Raw genomic sequence first — 16,475 nt, forward strand, 5'->3', positions numbered from 1 at the left:
TTTAATATTTCATGTATAGACAATACGTAAGAACAAGTACAAACAAAATGATATACTATCATTTAAATGATTTTGAATAGGCAAATAAATGAAAAATTAAATTTTCTAATTATCTAATTTATCTATGGGCATTTTTCAGTGGATACATGGCTCCAGAGTACCTCTAGCATGGAAAATTCTCAGTCAAGTATGATGTTTTCAGCTTTGGTGCGCTGGTCCTGGAAACCATCAGTGGTCAAAAGAATAGTTCCTTCCGTAACAAAGAGCAAACACAAGATCTATTAACCTATGTTAGTAAACATAAGTATAATTAATAACATTAACACGAATTAATTAAGTTGCCACAAATAATTAACCATAATGAAAATGAAATTAATTTCCACTTGACTTTGTCAATCTTACTTATTACGCCATTTCACCATCATATTTACACAAGTTTCATTCCAACCTCCGCCCTCCAAGACAATAGTCAACAATGGTTGCTACAAAAGATGTAAATTTTCTTGCATGCCAAACGACCTTCTTGCCCAATTCATATCTACCTATAAATTGGGTTCATACATAATTATGGAATTGTCAAAGACCCTTAGGGGCCGTTTGGTTCCAGAGATTTAAAAATTACCTTAGTAATATATATTTTATTACTTATATTATCTTATTTGGTTTATCAGTAATAAAATATTATATTACTAATACTGATGTGATAAATAATATAGGTGGTAATCTGATTATCATCCTCACTTTAGATATTAAAAAATTACCAAGATAATCTTGATTTTATTATAATTATATTATTATTTATTAATTTTTTGAGACAAAAAAATTATTTTTAATTAATATAACAAATAATATAAAAAAATATTTAAAAACAATTATACTCAAGGGCATTTAAGTAAAATAATTTATTAGTATTATTTTATTATCTTTAACCAAACACAATAATTATTTATACCTACCAAATTTTATCATAATAATCATTTATACCCAATAATTTTCTAAATAATTTATCTTTAAGGTAATCTTTCTATTTTAATAATAAAACATTACTCAAACCAAACATCCCATTAATCATTTATAAGTCAATATTTTAAATAAAATGGGTTTATATATTAAAGAAATCTGGAAAATTGATTGACAAAAGACCAATAAAATGGAGTCTTCCTTAAAAAATATTATTTAATAATTAATCAATCAGAAATTACAACTGTGCAAGGGCCACATAAAGAAATTATAATTGCCAAGATGTTCCTTTTTATGGGTTAAACTGACTATCAATGTTTTTGACAGGCATGGAGAAATTGGAACGAGGGGACAGCTTTGAACATGAGAGACCCTACTCTGAGAGTTGGTTCAATCAGTGAAGAGATGAGATGTATTCACATTGGCTTCTTTTTGTGTTCAAGAAAATGTGTCAAATAGACCTGCAATGGCTTCAGTTGTTCTCATGCTCACTAGCTGCTCTTTATCTCTTCCTGTTCCCTCGAAACCGGCATTTGTCGTGCAACCGGACTTGGAGATGGATGATTCGGAATCACCTATGCTGGATCACAATCAAATTTATGTTCAATTTTCCTTCAATGAATTCAGTTATCGAGCTAGAGGCTCCTTAACATGTTTTGTACACATATATTAAACCAAAAACAAGCCTTATTTGTGTTGTTGAATGTACTTGTTCTAACGAGGGTAGAGTGCAGTTATGGAAGCTTCATTTACAGAAGAAGGCATGGCTTTGCTTGAACTCGCTGTCCTGCTGCGAACACAGAACGCTGGGCGTTTCGGTATTGGCAGCAGTACAGAGAAATTGGTAAGCATGTGCAACACAGTTCCTATCATAGGCCTGTCTGCTGGATCTTCCTGAACGCATAATAATCCAACATGGATGTATCGGGTGACTTCATTTTGATGGAAAGATTTGCCTAGAGCTTGATCTGTTAGCTCCAGTGGTCTTCCATCCGTCCAAAGTCTCCAGGCCTGGGACAAAACAAAAGGTAATTTTTCATATCAAGCTGATAGGCAGACAAATTGAAGGAATCTGACTTTGTAGCTTACATAGCTCAAGATGCCCTCTGCATAATCCGATTGATAGAAAGAACTATTCTTTTTGCCACTTATGATCTCTAGTATTAGAACTCCATAGCTATACACATCTGACTTGATTGAAAAATCTCCAAGCAATGCATACTCAGGAGACATATAACCACTGAAATGTAGCACCATTTATACATCAATTAGCATCCAAATATCTAATAAGAAAAATAGGGAGGTTAGATTAATTGTAACTTCCTTATTCAATAATTCGACCTATTGTCTAAATATTCTATAACCCAAGACATATCTTATCAGTTTAAGAATTTACAAACTGTTTAACCAATATTTTATTATTCAGATTGATATCAAATATTCATACATGTCTAACATTTCACCTCTTTCAGAGTACATACCAAACTTTAAAGTTTATCTTTAGGGGTAAGTGATGTGGGATGTTCATACATATCTAACATTTCACCTTTTACATTGACAGTTTATCTTAAACATTTAGAGTGTGGAAACACTCCCAACATCTAAGATAACTGATGTAAGATGTTTATACTTATCCAACATTTCACCTCTTATGAGATACATACCCGTCAACATTTAGGGTGTGGATACATACCTAGCATCTAAGGTAACTGATTTAGGATATTTATACATACCCAACATCTAAAGTAATTGATTTAGGATATTTATACATACCCAACATACGCATCTAAGATGTGGATACACATCCAATATTTAAGGTCTTACAACACTCATTGTCCTCTTTAAAGTTTGTCCCACAATCATTTAAGAGAACACACGAAGCAGTTTTGATATCATTTGTAATATATTACTCCAATAATTCAATTCACCATTAAGATATTATTTCATTTAACCAATATTTTATTATAATTTGAAGTGATGTGAAATGCTCATACATACTAAACATTTTTGTGAGATTTATCCATGGGTATTAAGTTAATAAAGCATTTTAAGGCTGGTGTTAAATCTTACTATGTGCCAACAATTTTGCTTGTGTTTCCTTGACTTTGATTCACCCCACAAATCTTAGCCATGCCAAAATCTGCTATCTTTGGGTTCATATCCTCGTCCAACAGAACATTGCTAACTTTGAGGTCACGATGTATAATCCTGAGCCTAGAATCCTCATGAAGATACAAGAGTCCTCGAGCAATTCCTCTTATAATCTTGCAACGCATTAACCAATCCAACTGCCCTTGTTTTTTCGGATCTACACAAACATCCATCAAAATCATACAACTTCTTTAGTTGTGAAGCAAGACATTGAAATTCTTGTTTGAATAATATTATGTATACCTAGTTTTAACTACTCAGTTGGATACTTGGATGACCTATTTATATAATAACGTCTCATCTAAATATCTAATTTGATACTCAAAATTGGATGCAAACAATTTTATTGTTCTTATCTTATGAAGTTGTTAAGGAAAAGGTTCAAACCAAAGAGGAAGTAATCAAGGCTTTTGTTGGGCACAAATTCGTAGACAAGTATTTTCTCCTCTTCTTCAGCACAAAATCCCAGCAACCTCACTAAATTTCTGTGCTGAAGCTTGGCTACCACGGCAACCTCATTCCTAAATTCTTTCAAACCTTGACGTGAGCTTTCCGATAGCCTCTTAATGGCTACCATCTGTCCATCATGAAGTGTACCCTGAAGACATTTACACCATAACCATTATGAAGTAGGATAAGATCTCAATCATAGCAGTTCTGAGAAAAAGAAGAAAGAAAGAAGGGAAATTTTCTTACCTTATACACACTGCCAAATCCACCCTCACCAATCTTGTTTCCTTCAGAGAAATTGTATGTGGCAGCTATAATGGAATGCAAGTCTAACTGTAAAGATTCCACCACCAAAAATTCATTTCCACCTGAACATTATACCGAAAGAAAATTGAAGTTAGTTTTAATCAAAGTTTTCATATCTGGATCAAACATTAATCCAGAGAAAAAGTCAATCTGGGTCAACCAACATTCAAACCGTTTACAAATAAAACTAGAGCTTTTGAGTTCTGTTATATAGTACCATTTCCCTCATTTGCAACTTCGTATTTTTTTCTTTTAAGGAGGCAGTAGCATGAAGCGGATAAAATTATTATGAAAACAAAGGCTGCGGGAACTGTAATTGTGGTAATTGTCACCGAGGAGATCTTCCTATTTCCTGCACACAGAAGACTTTTTTTTTTAACTAAGACACAATATACTTAGCTATATTAAACATAGTCAATGATTCGCTTAAGTAGAAGACTTAGAAAGGGTGGATCATATATAAAAGGATACACGAAGTAGTTTTGATTCCATTTGTCTGTTTGAGATGTTCATGTATACCCAATATCTCTCTCGTGATGTGGGATTTGCTTAGATGCGTATCATAAATATATTTGCTGAATCAAATGCTTACCTCCGGAATTTGTCAACATTGCTGGTGGCAGTGGAGGTGAAGGTGATGGTCGAGGAATGGCTTTTGTTGGAGGAGACGGCAGCAGTTGAGAGTCCTCAGTGTAAAAGGGGTAACTTTCAAACCTGATGTTGCAGCTGGGCTTATAAACTCTACATCCTTGCTTCCCATCACAAAAACTAGGAATCTCAGAAAAACAATTAACCAAACACGTCCTGCAGTCTGGTGAAACAATGTCAGGAGTGCATTGCACCAGTCCAAATACCCTATTAAAAGTTGTGAAATTCACATCTTCAGTTGCAAAAAATTTGCTAGAACCCACAGCCTTAGTCACCAAACTGCCCGTCAAATAACCCCAAGTCACATCAAACCGACTTGGATTTGAAGCATTGTTTACGTTCCACATATAAACAGTAGGCTGTTCTTCCGTATCGGCAAAAATGGATCTGTTTGAGTATCTCAACATGCACTCATCATACCATATAATGGCCTCCTTCTGGTTTGGACAAAGGGTTATGATATTTTCACCAGAGGCCTTGACACAAGTTTGGCATAAACTAGCAGAGATGTCTCCTCTGCAAAGAAATAGGCCATTGGCTGCGTCAGGGGCCTGCAGGGCACCACTGCTGGTATTGTAAAATCCATCGGTGAGGGTGGCATTTGAGAGGAGAGAAGAGAGAGTGGCATTGAGGTTTTTCGGGAAGGCAGAATTGGAAGTGAAAGTTGAGGTGTTTGTGCACACGTGGTAGCGGTATGAGGGTTGTTGGGCTGTGATCTTGGGAAAGATAATGAGCATAACAAAGGCTGAAAGGATGAATAGTTCTACCCAAAGTGAACAAGCCATGATGCTTGATTTCCAGTTCTGATCATACAATGCCAATGGCAAGTAAATTAAGCCCCTAATCAACAGGCTAGTGGCCCCAAATGGAAGACTCTTAGGAGTTGACTTGACTTCCATGGAGAGCATTGATTCCCATCAGGCAAATGAATTTTCAAGAGAAATTGTATAAATTTTACTTTCAAACTAAAATGTGTTCAAAGTTTGACTCCAAATGAAAACTGATTAAAGTTCTGTTCCAAATTTTCTATTGGAATAGTTTGTCCATACTTATTGTTCTAACAAAACATGTGATCAACAATAAGTTATAATAAAAGTTTGATAGGGTGGAGAAATTTTTGTTCGGTTTTTTTTCTTTTATCATTGATCCAAATCCTAAAATCATCCCAAAATCATTACAAACATTCCCTTAATTAGAGCAATGCTATATGTACCCATTTTTTATACACAATTCATATACATAATGATGTGTCATCATGTAATTAGGTAATTTTAAAATATATGTCATTATATGATAAAGAAATATCCAATCACATGATAACACTTCATCTGTGTACACAAATTGTGTATAAAAAATGGGTATACATAGTTTTATTGTATAATTTATATGATTTTGAATTAGAGATAAAGATAACAATTAAATCACACATATCACGTTAAAGTTGGCACTTGTTAGTAGTCATTTTGTCACTCCATGATGAAAAAAATACGAATAAAATTTGGATTGAATAATTTACTTGTTCACATAAGTTCTCGACATGATCCCTAAATGAGTAAACTCTTCCACTCATTGCATATGACAATATTAGTAATACAAAATTACTTTAATATTTCATGTATAGACAATACATAAGAACAAGTAAAAACAAATTAATGTACTATCATTTAAATGATTTTGAATAGGCAAATAAATTAAACAATTAAATTTTCTAATTATATGATAAAACTTTAAATTGTTTGCACCTGTTGATAACCATTATTTGTACGTTTAATATTATTAGTGGTCGACGAGGGGGATGGTTGACCTACTTTATAACTCGTAGAACTTTTATTACCCTCTTTAGATTTTATTATTTCTGCATTGATTCTCCTCTATTTTACTTTTATTATTCATCTCTTAAGTGCTACTTTTAGGTAGGTCGGCCAAGTGAGTATTACTCAAGAAATTGACTCAATAGATGGCCAAACTAATTACTTTCCAAGTGCTTTTGCTCTATTTCATTTGAATACGAAGTCTAGAAATAACCCAGAAATCACGTAAAGAAATTTGTTTTCCACACCATTCAATTAGAAGACTCTGGTGTTTCTGAGTTGGAAAAGTCTAAGTGTCCATGAGGAGACAAAGAATTGATGGAGACGGAAGAGAAACAACAATAAAACCAATCATAGTTATTAGCATCTTATAATATACGATACGTATCTTATAATAAGATATGATACAAGTGGGCAACAATACTAATCTTAAGATATATTGAATTAGTACGATACAGTAAATATATTGTACATTACGATATGTATCATATAATACGATCTATTTTATCAATACAGACTGTTAAATTATTTTTAAAAGAAATAATGATATGATAAAGGTGTATATAAAAAATTTTAAATTTTCATATGGTGTTTATGATATTTTCCAATATAATAATATGACGATTAGAATTTTTTTGCTATTTTTACTAATATTTTATTACTTTAAAAAATGTATTCTACAATACACGACACATGTTCTACGATATGATACAATACGATATAGGTGAAAAAAAATATACATTATAAAGTACATCAAATTAGTATGATGCAATAGACGTATTGTACGATTCTATGAATCAATTCATCTTTTTAGAGAAATAGTAATATGGTAAGGATATATCTAGGAAATTTTAAATTTTCATGTAATGTTTATAATATTTTTCGAGATGATGATGTGATAATTAAAATTTATTTTATTTTACTAATATCTTATTATTTTAATTTTAAGGAGATGTATTCTACAATATAACATAATACAATTACAATACGAAAATTAAGTTTTGATATACGATATAATACCATGGAGCCACTATGTTACATTCAAGGCCCATAATATTATTCAGGTCCAACATAAGGTTTCCAAGTGAAGTAACCAGCCTTGGCAACAAAAAATTTACGGGCCAAGGAGAAGAAGATCGTCTAAACTTACTTCAAAACATCTGTAAAGATTCGGGATTATAGAGAAAATCAAAAACCATCGAAAAGGGCTGATCAAACTATGGTTAATTTTGATCATTCTTCACGTTTGCTAAATAGTATTTCTGGTTAACATTTGTTGCCGCGAAAATTTGCGTCAATGAGAAGCGTACCGAATTATGAGCTACAATTCAATGCGAGAAAATGACAATGAGCAACATGTTTTTAAGTTGGTTCAACTTGGTACTCGAAAGCTTATATCCATTGCTATCGTCATTCAATCACTCTAATAATTATTGTCACAAATATATTTAAAAATTATTAAATATAAAGTATTGGAGCTAATACTGGCACTCGATTCACAGCTTTGATCATCATCATCATCGTCTTCACCAAACACCTTCCTCTTGATGAACTCAATAACGAGCACGATAACGAGGTGGGATATCAAGGAGGACAATAATGAGCACGTCGATGTCCTTGATATTGATGTTGGATTGGTTTGTACTTCATAAAGTACGGAGAGATGCAAAACACCGTCTTGCAAAAACGGTGGAGGAGGGTGACGGAAGTGAGAAGTTTGGAGGGTTGGGGGGGCAGTGGTTGTGAATCTTTGGAGGCAGAGATTGATATTTGTTTAATGATGCATGAACATACCTTGTGGGACCAAAGCACTTAATGCGTCTTGGCAGTTCGGGGAATGCATGTACATACTTAGTGGTTTTGATACCATTTATAATATCTCACTGTCAATGACATACAGTTTGTCACATTTTTGCATTTAAACTTTGCAATCTAAAACGTATCTTCATAGTTTAAGAACTCATAATTAGCATCTGGCTTGTCATCCTCACGAGATATTATACCCAATATTTATACACACCCAATATCTATCTCCTACTTCATTGATGTATGTTTGGAGAAGTGGGTGTTAAAGGGATGATCCAAAAGAATCGAACTTTCTTTCAGTTGCTGAATCTCTTTTTGATTGATCAATGTGCAATATTATGAATCCGTTTATGTTATCATGTGTGATCAAGATGCTTTTCCTTATATTGACTATGTACACATTTCTCTGGTTTGTGGATGCAGGCAAAGGACACATTACATCTAGAACCGTCATAATCATTGCTTCTTCTGTACTAGTTATCTCCGTATTACTTGTTGCCTTCACTTGTGTCCTTGTTATAAAAAAGGAGAAAGACAAAGGAGATCATAAGCAAGGAGGACACAGAAGGTATCTGCAGTTTTCTCTGCTATAAGACCAGCAACTAATTAACTCCATTTCTTTTTGAGTTCTCAGTTGTCACTCTTATTGTTTAGATGGTGATGAAATTGACAATGTGGAATCTTTGTAATTCGACTTCAACACTATCAGAGCTGCAACAAATGACTTTCTCATATGATAGAAACTTGGACAAGGTGGATTTGGTGTTGTTTACACAGTAACATTAACTGTTCTGGTCGCAAAACATATCTTAATAGCACTTAGTGAACCATTTGTAATATCATGGTCCAATAGCTTGGTGTACTGTCAAAATATTGTCTGATTTAAACACAAGGATTGTCCTATACATACCCAGTGTCTCTCCCCATGTTTTGTGGATTTACCAAGGGGTGTTATATATTCATTAACCAAATTGCCTATCCGTTGTAGTCAAAATGGATTCTTTGTAAGTTCTTAATTTCTTGAAGCTATATTATTTCAGGGGAGGCTTCCTGGAGGACAGGACATAGCTGTAAAGAGACTGTCTAGAGACTCTCTGGACAAGGGGAATTAGAGTTTAAAAATGAAGTCTTCTTGTTGGCCAAGCTTCAACATAGGAACTTGGTTAGACTTTTGGATTTCTGTTTGAGAGGAAAGGAAAGGCTTCTCATCTATGAGTTTGTGCTCAATTCAAGTCCAGATAACTTCATATTTGGTATGGTTTCACTGCTCTTTTGCTTTTATTTTTGACAATCTTGTAAGTTGTTCTTGACTTGAAATTGTCTAATCTGTCCAGATTCGATAAAGCATCTAGCATTGGATTGGTACACTCGATACGAAATCAAAGGGGGCATAGCATGAGGACTTCTTTACCTTCATGAAGATTCTAGGTTCTAGGTTGTTCATCATGATCTAAAAGCTAGTAATATTCTTCCAGATGCTGACATGGTTCTGAAAATTTCAGATTTTGTAATGGCGAAATTGTTTGAAATGGATAAAACCCAAGGTGATAAAAGTAGAGTTGTTGGGACCTTGTAAGAATATATACAAATTATAACTTAGACCCTGTTATATGAAATTAATCTAATTTATCTATGGCCATTTTTCAGTGGATACATGGCTTCAGAATACCTCTAGCATGGAAAATTCTCAGTCAAGTCTGATGTTTTTCGCTTTGGTGTGCTGGTCTTGGAAATCATCAGTGGTCAAAAGAATAGTTCCTTCCATAACGAAGAGCAAGCACAATATCTATTAACCTATGTTAGTAAACATAAGTCTAAGCAAATCTCATGTTTCTTGAGCAACCCCAAAAGCAAAATTATGACAGACGATATCCAAAACAGACAATTAAAGATTACCATTTTCTGCCTTTTATTTTTTATTTAAAAACTAGGTTCAAATAATTGGTTTTCAAATATTAAAAAATCAGTATTTGAACCAAAAAATGGATTTTTCCAATCCCAATAACTAATCCATCCTCATATAATCGATTTTTTGGTATGATTTATAATTCGGATAATAGTTTGGTTCAGATATCATTAAATTATGAAAAACCCTGATATCAACCATTTTATAGATTAAGATTTATATATTATTAGAAATTTTTTTAGAAATTTTAAATTTTTTTTCATTATAATTAACCCTAAACTTTACATTTGTTTTTTTCTTTTTTCAACATATTTTGGTTCTCACAAAATGAAAATAAAACACATAGCATTTGATGATATTTTAAATATATCTATAATAGGATGGGATGAGAGATTAATTAATAACATTAGCACTAATTAATTAAGTTGCCACAAATTTAAGTATAATTAACCATAATGAAAATGAAATTAATTTCCACTTGACTTTGTCAGTCTTACTTAGTACGCCACTTCACCCTCATATATGCACAAGTTTCTTTCCTTCCTTCACCCTCCAAGACAATAGTCAACAATGGTTGCTACAAAGGATGTAAATTTTCTTAGAAGCCAAACGACCTTCTTGTCCAATTCATATCTACCTATAAATTGGGTTCATACATAATTATGGAATTTTCGGAGACCCTTAATCATTTATAAGTTAATATTTTAAATAAAATGGGTTTAAAACCCAAAATTCTCAATCAAATCTTAATTATATCAGCAATAAATTGATCCAAACAAGATTACGGGAGATATACTAACCTTCTTTGCCATTTTCGGTTGCCGGGAAGCTCCAAAATCGACGGAAATGACCTTTGCCATGGGATTGACGTGGGAGGAGGAAAGTTTTGCGATTTTTCGTGGAAATGCACAGTGAAATCAGAGCTGCCGTGGGAAATTTTGCTTTGTATATAAAGGGGGGCAGGTTCGTAATTTTGCTTTTCCCACGACAACGTGCGAAATTTCAAAAAAACCCGACGTGGGATAAGGATTTCCCCGACACCCCAATGTTTTAAAAAAGCCATTCCCCCCCCCCCCCCCACAACCTATTGTTCATTCAACTGCCGTGGGAGAATTCGTCCTGCCGTGGGAAATTCCGTTCCCACGGCAGACTGCCGTTCCATTCGGTAGCCAATTTCGGCCAATTTTTGGTCGTTTCAACCTCAGATTTTCACATAAATCAAATCTACATATTGTATAACATAAAACCCCTCAATCAATTCAACAAAAACAACCAAAAATTGAAACATTTTAAGCATTATTCAAACCGTAAACCCTAAAATTTCAAACCCAAAATTCTCAATCAAATCGCAATAATATGAGCAATAACTTGATCCAAACAAGATTACGGGAGATGTGATAACATTATTTTCCATTTTCGGTTACCGGAAAGCAAGAAAATTGGAGGAAATGACGTTCGCCGTGGGATTGCCATGGGATGTGGGAAAAATTCGAATTTTCTTTGAATTGCACAGTGAAAATTTGCTGTGTTTATATATGGGGGCAGTTTCGTCATTTCACAAAACATGGGCATTTTTGCTTAAACCTAAATTTTTTGGGCAATTTCGCTTAGACCCCTTTAATTTTGCCTAGTTTTTAAAATTTCCCTTTAAATAAAATGGGTTTATATATTAAAGAAATCTGGAAAATTGATTGACCAAAGACCAATACAATGGAGTCTTCCTTAAAAAATATTATTTAATAATTAATCAATCAGAAATTACAACTGTGCAAGGGCCACAAAAAGAAATTACAATTGCCAAGATGTTCCTTTTTATGGGTTAAACTGACTATCAATGTTTTTGACAGACATGGAGAAATTGGAACGAGGGGACAGCTTTGAACATGATAGACCCTACTCTGAGAGTTGGTTCAATCAGTGAAGAGATGAGATGTATTCACATTGGCTTCTTTTTGTGTTCAAGAAAATGTGTCAAATAGACCTGCAATGGCTTCAGTTGTTCTCATGCTCACTAGCTGCTCTTTATCTCTTCCTGTTCCCTCGAAACCGGCATTTGTCGTGCAACCGGACTTGGAGATGGATGATTCGGAATCACCTATGCTGGATCACAATCAAATTTATGTTCAATTTTCCTTCAATGAATTCAGTTATCGAGCTAGAGGCTCCTTAACATGTTTTGTACACATATATTAAACCATAAACAAGCCTTATTTGTGTTGTTGAATGTACTTGTTCTAACGAGGGTAGAGTGCAGTTATGGAAGCTTCATTTACAGAAGAAGGCATGGCTTTGCTTGAACTCGCTGTCCTGCTGCGAACACAGAACGCTGGGCGTTTCGGTATTGGCAGCAGTACAGAGAAATTGGTAAGCATGTGCAACACAGTTCCTATCATAGGCCTGTCTGCTGGATCTTCCTGAACGCATAATAATCCAACATGGATGTATCGGGTGACTTCATTTTGGTGAAAAGATCTGCCCAGAGCTTGATCTGTTAGCTCCAGTGGTCTTCCATCCGTCCAAAGTCTCCAGGCCTGGGACAAAACATAAGGTAATTTTTCATATCAAGCTGAGAGGCAGACAAATTGAAGGAATCTGAGTTTGTAGCTTACATAGCTCAAGATGCCTTCTGCATAATCTGATTGATGGAAAGAACTATTCCTTTTGCCACTTATGATCTCTAGTATTAGAACTCCATAGCTATACACGTCTGACTTGATTGAAAAATCTCCGAGCAATGCATACTTAGGAGACATATAACCACTGAAATGTGGCACCATTTATACATCAATTAGGATCCAAATAGCTAATAAGAATAATAGGGAGGTTAGATTAATTGTAACTTCCCTATTCAATAGTTCGACCTATTATCTAGATATTCTGTAACCCAAGACATATCTTATCAATTTAAGAATTTACAGATTATTTTACCAATATTTTTATTCATACATGTCTAACATTTCATCTCTTACAGAGTACATACCAAACCTAACAATTTATCTTCAAGGGTAAGTGATGTGAGATGCTCATACATATCGAACATTTCACCCTTTCCGGGATATATATGTAACCCCAAAAGAGGTATTGACAATTTATCTCAAACATTTAGGGTGTGAAAAGACACCCAACATCTAAGGTAACTGATGTAAGATGTTTATATATACTTAACATTTCACTTTTTATGAGATACATACCCTTCAACACCTAGGGTGTGGACACATACCCAGCATCTACGGTAACTAATTTAGGATATTTATATATACCCAACCTAAAAGAGGTTTTAATCGTTTATCTACAACATCTAAGGTGTGGAAACACACACATCTAAGGTGTGGATAAATATCCAACATCTAAGGTCTTATGGCACGCGTTGTCCTCTTTAAAGTTTGTCCCACAATCATTCAAGAGAACACACAGAACAATTTTGATATCATTTGTAATATATTACTCCAATAATTCGATTCACTATCAAGATATTGTCCTATTTAACTAATATTCTATTATAATTCTGAAGTGATGTGAGATGCTCATATATACCCAACGTCTTTTTTATGTTTTCTCGATGTGAGATTTATCTATGGGTATTAAGTTAATAAAGCATTTTAAGTTTGGTGTTAAATCTTACTATGTGCCAACAATTCTGCTTGTGTTTCCTTGACTTTGATTCACCCCACAAACCCTAGCCATGCCAAAATCTGCTATCTTTGGGTTCATATCCTCGTCCAACAGAACATTGCTAGCTTTGAGGTCACGATGTATGATCCTGAGCCTAGAATCCTCATGTAGATACAGGAGTCCTCGAGCAATTCCTCTTATAATCTTACAACGCATTAACCAATCCAATTGCCCTTGTTTTTCCCGATCTACACAAACATCCAACAAAATCATACAACTTCTTTAGCTATGAAGCAAGACATTGAAATTCTTGTTTGAACAATATTATGTATACCTAGTTTTTACTATTCAGTTAGATAGTTGGATGACGTATTCATATAATGACACATAATCTGAATATCTAATTTGATACTCAAAATTAGGTGCAACATTTTTATTGTTCTTATCTTATGAAGTTGTTAAGGAAAAGCTTCAAACCAAAAAGGAAGTAATCAAGGCTTTTGTTGGGCACAAATTCATAAACAAGTATTTTCTCCTCTTCGTCAGCACAAAATCCCAGCAACCTCACTAAATTTCTGTGCTGAAGCTTGGCTACCACGGCAACCTCATTCCTAAATTCTTTTAAACCTTGACGTGAGCTTTCTGATAGTCTCTTAATGGCTACCATCTGTCCATCATGAAGTGTACCCTGAAGACATATACACCATAACCATTATGAAGTAGGATAAGATCTCACTCATAGCAGTTCTGAGAAAAAGCAGAAAGAAAGAAGGGAAAATTTCTTACCTTATACACACTGCCAAATCCACCCTCACCAATCTTGTTTCCTTCAGAGAAATTGCTTGTGGCAGCTATAACGGAATGCAAGTCTAACTGTAAAGATTCCACCACCAAAAATTCATTTCCACCTGAACATTATACCAAAAGAAAATTTAAGTTAGTTTTAATCAAAGTTTTCATTTCTGGATCAAACATTAATCCAGAGAAAAGGTCAATCTGGGTCAACCAACATTCAGATTGATTAACCGATGGTTTTACGAGGTTTAAAAATAAAACTAGAGCTTTTGAGTTCTGTTATTTAGTACCATTTCCCTCATTTGCAACTTCGTATTTTTTTCTTTTAAGGAGGCAATAGCATGAAGCGGATAAAATTATTATGAAAACAAAGGCTGCAGGAACTGTAATTGTAATAACCGTCACTGAGGAGATCTTCCTATTTCCTGCACACAGAAGACATTTTTTTTCAACTAAGACACAACATACTTAGCTATATTAAAGATAGTCAATGATTTAGTTAAGTAGACTACTTATAAAGAGTAGATCATATTCACAAGGATACACGAAGTAATTCTGAGTCCATTCATCTTTTTGAGATACTCATGCATACCCAACATCTCTCTTGTGATGTAGGATTTGCTTAAATGCGTTACATAAATACATTTGCTGAATCGAATGCTTACCTCTGGGCGGTGGAGGAGACAGGGGGGGTTGAGAGGCCTCAGTGTAAAAGGGGTAACTTTCAAACCTGATGTTGCAGCTGGGCTTATAAATTCTAGCTCCTTCCTTCCCCCGACTATAACTAGGAATCTCAAGAAAACAGCTGGACAAACACATCCTGCAGTCCAATGAAACAATGTCAGGAGTGCATTGCACCAGTCCATATAGCCTATTTGAAGTTGTCAAATTCACATCTTCAGTTGCAAAAAATTTGCTAGAACCCGGTGCCTTATTCAACAAACTGCCCATCAAATCACCCCAAGTCTCATCAAACTGACTTGGATTTGAAGCATTGTTTGTGTTCCACATACAAAAGGTCGGCCGTTCTTCCATAGCTGCAAAAATGGATCTGTTTAAGTATCTCAACATGCACTCATCATACCATATAATGGCCTCCTTCTGGTTTGGACAAAGGGTTATGATATTTTCACTAGAGGCCTTGACACAAGTTTGGCATAAACTTGGAGAGATGTCTCCTCTGCAAAGAAAGAGGCCATTGGCTGCATCAGGGCCCTGCAGGGCACCACTGCTGGCATGGTAAAATCCATTGGTGAGGGTGGCATTTGAGAGGAGAGAAGAGAGAGTGGCATTGAGGTTTTCTGAGAATGCAGAATTGGGAGGGAAACTTGAGGTGTTTGTGCACATGTGATAGTGGTATACGGGTTGTTGGGCTGTGATTTTGGGAGAAATAATGAGCGTAACAATGGCTGAAAGGATCAATAATTCTGGCCTAAGTGAACAAGCCATGATGCTTGATCTGCAGTTCTGATCATACAATGTCAATGGCAGGTAAATTAGGCCCCCAATCAACAAGCTTATTGCCCCAAATGGAAGACCATTAGGAGTTGACTTGACTCCCATGGTGAGCATTAATTCCCATCAAGCAAATGAATTTTCAAGAGAGCGTATACATTTGACTTTTAAACTGAAAGTGTCCAAAGTTTGATTCCAAATGAACAGAGTTTATGTTGAACAATATACTAACGAATATTGATGGTTGATGATTATTATTTAGATAATTTTAAATTAAAGGTAAATAATATAATTAAATCATATATGATAAATCATCGTTGGTACAGGTTAATAATCATATATGATAAATCATCGTTGACCAAACTTTTCCACTCTATGTATGCGATAATATAAATAATATTTTAATATTTATTATACAAACAATACATAATAACGATTACAAACTAACAAACATATTATTATATTATAGAATAATTTTAAATTAACGGATGAAGTAATTAATTAGATTATCTAACCATAAAATGACATGTTAATTAATTAATTTGTACTCGTTAATATCTATTGTTTATACTCGT

General features: G+C 34.3%; 1 protein-coding gene across 1 annotated transcript; it reads right to left on the reverse strand.

Moving 5' to 3' along the window:
- Positions 1–1,162: 1,162 nt before the first annotated feature.
- Positions 1,163–15,836, reverse strand: LOC123199563 (cysteine-rich receptor-like protein kinase 10). The gene is made up of 8 exons (XM_044614598.1): positions 15,111–15,836; positions 14,736–14,870; positions 14,437–14,558; positions 14,128–14,338; positions 13,661–13,898; positions 2,050–2,200; positions 1,670–1,971; positions 1,163–1,540 (listed from the first exon to the last, which is right to left on the reverse strand). Exons 1-7 carry the CDS (start codon positions 15,790–15,792, stop codon positions 1,675–1,677), a joined length of 1,836 nt encoding a protein of 611 aa, XP_044470533.1. The 5' UTR covers positions 15,793–15,836; the 3' UTR covers positions 1,163–1,540; positions 1,670–1,674.
- Between the last annotated feature and the right edge of the window lie 639 nt (positions 15,837–16,475).

Source organism: Mangifera indica, chromosome 16 (genome assembly GCF_011075055.1).
Source record: "Mangifera indica cultivar Alphonso chromosome 16, CATAS_Mindica_2.1, whole genome shotgun sequence".
NCBI classification, from domain to species: Eukaryota; Viridiplantae; Streptophyta; class Magnoliopsida; order Sapindales; family Anacardiaceae; genus Mangifera; species Mangifera indica.

What these genes read in the sequence shown, in the direction of transcription:
- LOC123199563 (XM_044614598.1), bottom strand. Translation starts at nt 15,792, where the DNA reads ATGTGCACAAACACCTCAAGTTTCCCTCCCAATTCTGCATTCTCAGAA. An exon ending in GTCTCCTCCACCGCCCAGAG is followed by an intron (nt 14,871 to 15,110) that starts GTAAGCATTCGA and finishes TTCTGTGTGCAG; the next exon opens with GAAATAGGAAGATCTCCTCA. An exon ending in CCTTGATTACTTCCTTTTTG is followed by an intron (nt 13,899 to 14,127) that starts GTTTGAAGCTTT and finishes ATGTTTGTGTAG; the next exon opens with ATCGGGAAAAACAAGGGCAA.